Consider the following 4197-nt stretch of genomic DNA (forward strand, 5'->3'; position numbering starts at 1 on the left):
CACAGCAGTCCCAGGTCGACTTTGTAAGCAGACACGTCATCAATAACAGGGACACTAAACACCTCACTTACAGGCTCAGACACAAACGCCCGACATATCCACTTCATAGATGGCGTTGTAGTCTGAGCACCACCTCACCAGAGGTCAGCGGCGGCGGTGTTGAGTGCTGAACGGGACTGGAAACTGGCCCTCGTAGCTAGTACACGTCGTCCTCACCAGGTGTCGTCGTCCTTTTGGAGGGGGTTACGGGAGCTGACCCACAGATGGCGCGGTCGTCACTGCTCCATGCTCGGACGCAGGATCCGGGTTCGTAACACCTCCCCACCAAAAGGAATTTGGTTTGGGTTTCTATAAAAGAAGACAAACCAAATTAGTACGTGGATCTAGACGCGAGAAAATGCATCAGCTACTAAGTTGTCCACCCCTTTGATGTGTTCGATCTGGAGGGGATATTGTTGTAAATGTAGACTCCATCTGGTGGGCCTGAGGTTCTTTTGCTTAAACTGAGCCAGGAACTTCAGAGGGTTATGGTCGGTCCGTACTAATATAGGATGACCATTGCTTGTTAGATATACCTCGAAGTGCTGGATGGAATTAATTAAGGCAAACGTTTCTTTTTCTATGACCGAGTAATTAAGCTGGCTGGGGGTGAACTTCTTAGAATGATAGGCCACAGGATGTTCCACCCCCTTCTCGTCCGTCTGGGATAAAACGGACCCCAGGCCATAGTCAGATGCGTCGACCGTCAGGATAAGTCTATCCTCAAAGCTCGGGGACCTGAGGATCGGAGAAGAGATTAGAATTGCTTTGAGACTCTCGAATGCCTTCTGGCAATTCTCATTCCATATTAATTTCACCCCCTTCTTCAACAGATCGGTCAGGGGGGCGGCGATGGAGGAAAAATTAGGGACAAACTTACGATAAAACCCAGCCATACCAAGGAAACGCAAGATGTCCTTCCTGGTAGCTGGCGTAGGATACTGGATTATTGCCTCTATCTTGCTGGCCTTCGGCGCAATCCATCCTCCCCCAACCTTATGACCTAAAAAGATGACAGAGGTTCTAGCAAACTCAGATTTATGCAGGTTGACCACCAATCCTGACTGGAGCATAGCCTTGAAGAAATCCTCTATGTGACGCAGATGATCCTGCCAATCTACATCATATATTAATACATCATCGATGTAGACTAAGGTGTTTTCCACGTCACGCAACACAGTACCCATCAGTCTCTGGAAAGTGGAGGCCGCGTTTTTCATCCCGAATGGCATCACCTGACATTCAAACAGCCCGTCGGGAGTCACAAATGCTGATATGGGTTTGGCCTTTTTTCGTGAGGGGAACTTGCCAATAGCCTTTGAACAGGTCAAATTTCGTCAGGTAACGGGCTTTACCTATGGCATCCAGACATTCCTCTACTCTGGGGAGAGGGTAGGTATCTGCTACTGTGACCTTATTCACCTGGCGATAATCAATACAAAGACGGTATTTCTTACCAGGTTTGGGCACTAGTAGTATCGGGGATGACCATGGGCTCGAGCTCGGGGCTATCAGATGGTGTTTCAGCATGTAATCTACCTCCTCTTTCACCACCCGTTTCTTCAGTGGGTTGAGACGGTACGGGTGTTGCTTTATAGGTCGGACTCCTTCCTCCAGCTTGACATCATGCCTTAGGACCGATGTTAATCCTGGAACATCTTCGAAGATGGGTTTGTATTCCCGGATCATCTGCAGCAATGATGATTGATGTCCTTCGGCCACGTGTGTCAACTTCGCCTGCAAGTTTAACAGAATGTCTGAGTTAGTTAACACCCTCCTCTTCCTCCTCAATGTCATCGTTTGTGGTCACTAAGGTTACGGGAAGTGTATCCCGACTCTCGTATTTCTTGATCATATTAACATGAACCAAAGTTTCTTTCTTCCGGCGGTCTGGAGTACTAAGAAGGTAATTGAGATTAGTAACCTTCTTTACAACCGGGTAGGGACCTACGAATCTGGCGCTTAAACTCCCAGTTATTGTAGGAGTACATACCAAAACCAGATCTCCTACTTGGAACTCTCTTTGCTTGGTCCTTCTATCATACCTGCTCTTGCTAGTCTGTTGTGTATTTTCAAGGTTCTTGTAGCCATCTCCCAGGCTGAGAACAGCCGGCCTTTATTTGTAGACAACCAGTCCACAATGTCCTCGTTGGTTTCCTCTTCAGCCAATGGTCTCGTGCCACCTCTAAGGGACCTCTTACTGAGTGACCAAAGATCATCTCGAATGGGGAGATTCCTAGGGACTCATTAGGCACTAATCTTACCGCAAATAGGAGGTAGGGCAGTTCTTCAACCCACTTACTCTGCCTGTCGTAGCAAAACTTCCGAAGCATGCCCTTCAAAGTCTGGTGAAAACGTTCCAAAGCTCCTTGAGACTTGGGATGGTAGGCACTAGAGGTAACCTGTCTGATTCCCAGGTTGGCGATCTGTTGGCGAAACAAATGGGACATGAAGTTAGATCCCTGGTCCGTCTGAATGGTCTTGGGAAGACCGTATCGTGAGATGAACCAGAGCAGTTGTTTCACCAGAACCTTAGCTGTGATGGTCTTAAGGGGGATCGCTTCTGGGTACCTACTAACCCGATCTAGTATTGTTAGCAAATACTGCACCCCTGAGGTAGCAGGTGGAAGTGGGCCTACTATATCCAAGATGAGGTGTTCGAAGGGCTCACCTATTGATGGAATGGGGTATAAAGGGGCTTTGGGGACAGGCTGGTTCGCTTTCCCGGCTACCTGGCAGGCGTGGCAGGTCTTGCAGAAACGACGTACGTCCTCCTTCATATGCGGCCAGTAGAAACCCTTGGCTAGGCGTTGGAAAGTCTTAGAAATCCCACCATGTCCAGCAAATCTATTAGCATGGGCTGTTTTTAACAGCTTAGATCTGAACACGGCTGGGACGACTATCTGATCACCTACCGCACTTGACTGGGGGTATTTCGGAGGATGCCGGCGACACAGTACATCGCTTGACCACACATACAGATCCCCTCCTTTCGTAGGAGAGTCTACGGTGTCGGCCAACTATCGTACCTGAGGGTCCTTCTTCTGTTCCTCTATCAGATGGGCTCGAGTCCAGTGTTCAGGAACCGGCATCTGGACGGGGTGGGACTGGTGTATGGCTACTCGTAACCTGTGGGATAGGAGGAGAGTCAAACAAAGTGTTTAGATCTAGTGGTGCATGGAGGTGCGCCTGAGACCTGGTTTGTACTGCTGCGATAGGACTGGTCTCTTCACTTCCTGGATTATCCACTACCAGGGGACAGTTGGGTAACAATCCTAGGGCTAAGTCATTGGCTAATATTACGTCCAATCCCCTTTATGGGAAGACTATCCACCACGGCCAACCGACACTCACCTTTGAAGTGCTGAGAGTCTAGATGCACTTGTACCAATGGGCAACGTACAAGGTGGAAGGGAATCCACCCAGGATTACCTTCTGCATCTCATCCGCCGATATACCTTCGGGTAATGATGTTCCAGAATTAGAGACTGGGCCGCTCCACTGTCTCTTAAGTATTACCACAGGCGTACTTGAAAGGCCACTGGCTACATACCCTTGGGAGGAATATGGGGCGAACAATCCTTTCCTCTTCTCTAAGGTGGATGTCGGTGGTACTATACTGCTCATCAGCATGACTTCCCTACGGGGATTATTACCTGAACTGCTACGACACTTCGCAGCAATATGTCCTCTCTTGCCGCAGGTCCAACACAATACATCCCTCTTCGGACTAATCCTCCGAGGACTATCCGAGGTTGACTTGGCGACACTACGAGGGGCGGTTCTATCTTCCGGTTTATGTTTGACTGGATATCTTGAATAGGCCTTCGGGACGTACCTAGCAGATGGCCTATGAGTCAGGATGTATTCCTCAGCCATTGTGGCTGCTGCACTCAAGGTCTCTACCTGCTGTTCCTCTAGGTACGTCTTCAGGTCTCCAGACAAACAATCCTTGAAGTCCTCTAGCAGTATAAGCTGCTCGAGGTCTTCCTTGGTCTCCACCTTCCGAGAGGCACACCATTCCTGAAAAAGTCGCTCCTTGATGGTGGCGAATTCGGTGAAAGTGTGCTCTGAGGTCGTCTTCAGGTTTCGGAACTTCTGCCTGTACGCCTCAGGTACCAATTGGTACGCCATGAGCACAACCTTCTTCACCTTGTC

The 4197-nt window shown here is 49.2% G+C and overlaps 1 protein-coding gene across 1 annotated transcript; it reads right to left on the reverse strand.

Annotated features, from left to right (window-relative positions):
• Window positions 1-1281: 1281 nt before the first annotated feature.
• LOC138373420 (uncharacterized) lies at window positions 1282-3918 on the reverse strand. The gene is made up of 4 exons (XM_069339619.1): window positions 3428-3918; window positions 3069-3168; window positions 2304-2465; window positions 1282-1776 (listed from the first exon to the last, which is right to left on the reverse strand). Exons 1-4 carry the CDS (start codon window positions 3916-3918, stop codon window positions 1282-1284), a joined length of 1248 nt encoding a protein of 415 aa, XP_069195720.1.
• Window positions 3919-4197: the final 279 nt, after the last annotated feature.

Source organism: Procambarus clarkii, chromosome 42, assembly GCF_040958095.1.
Source record: "Procambarus clarkii isolate CNS0578487 chromosome 42, FALCON_Pclarkii_2.0, whole genome shotgun sequence".
NCBI classification, from domain to species: domain Eukaryota; kingdom Metazoa; phylum Arthropoda; class Malacostraca; order Decapoda; family Cambaridae; genus Procambarus; species Procambarus clarkii.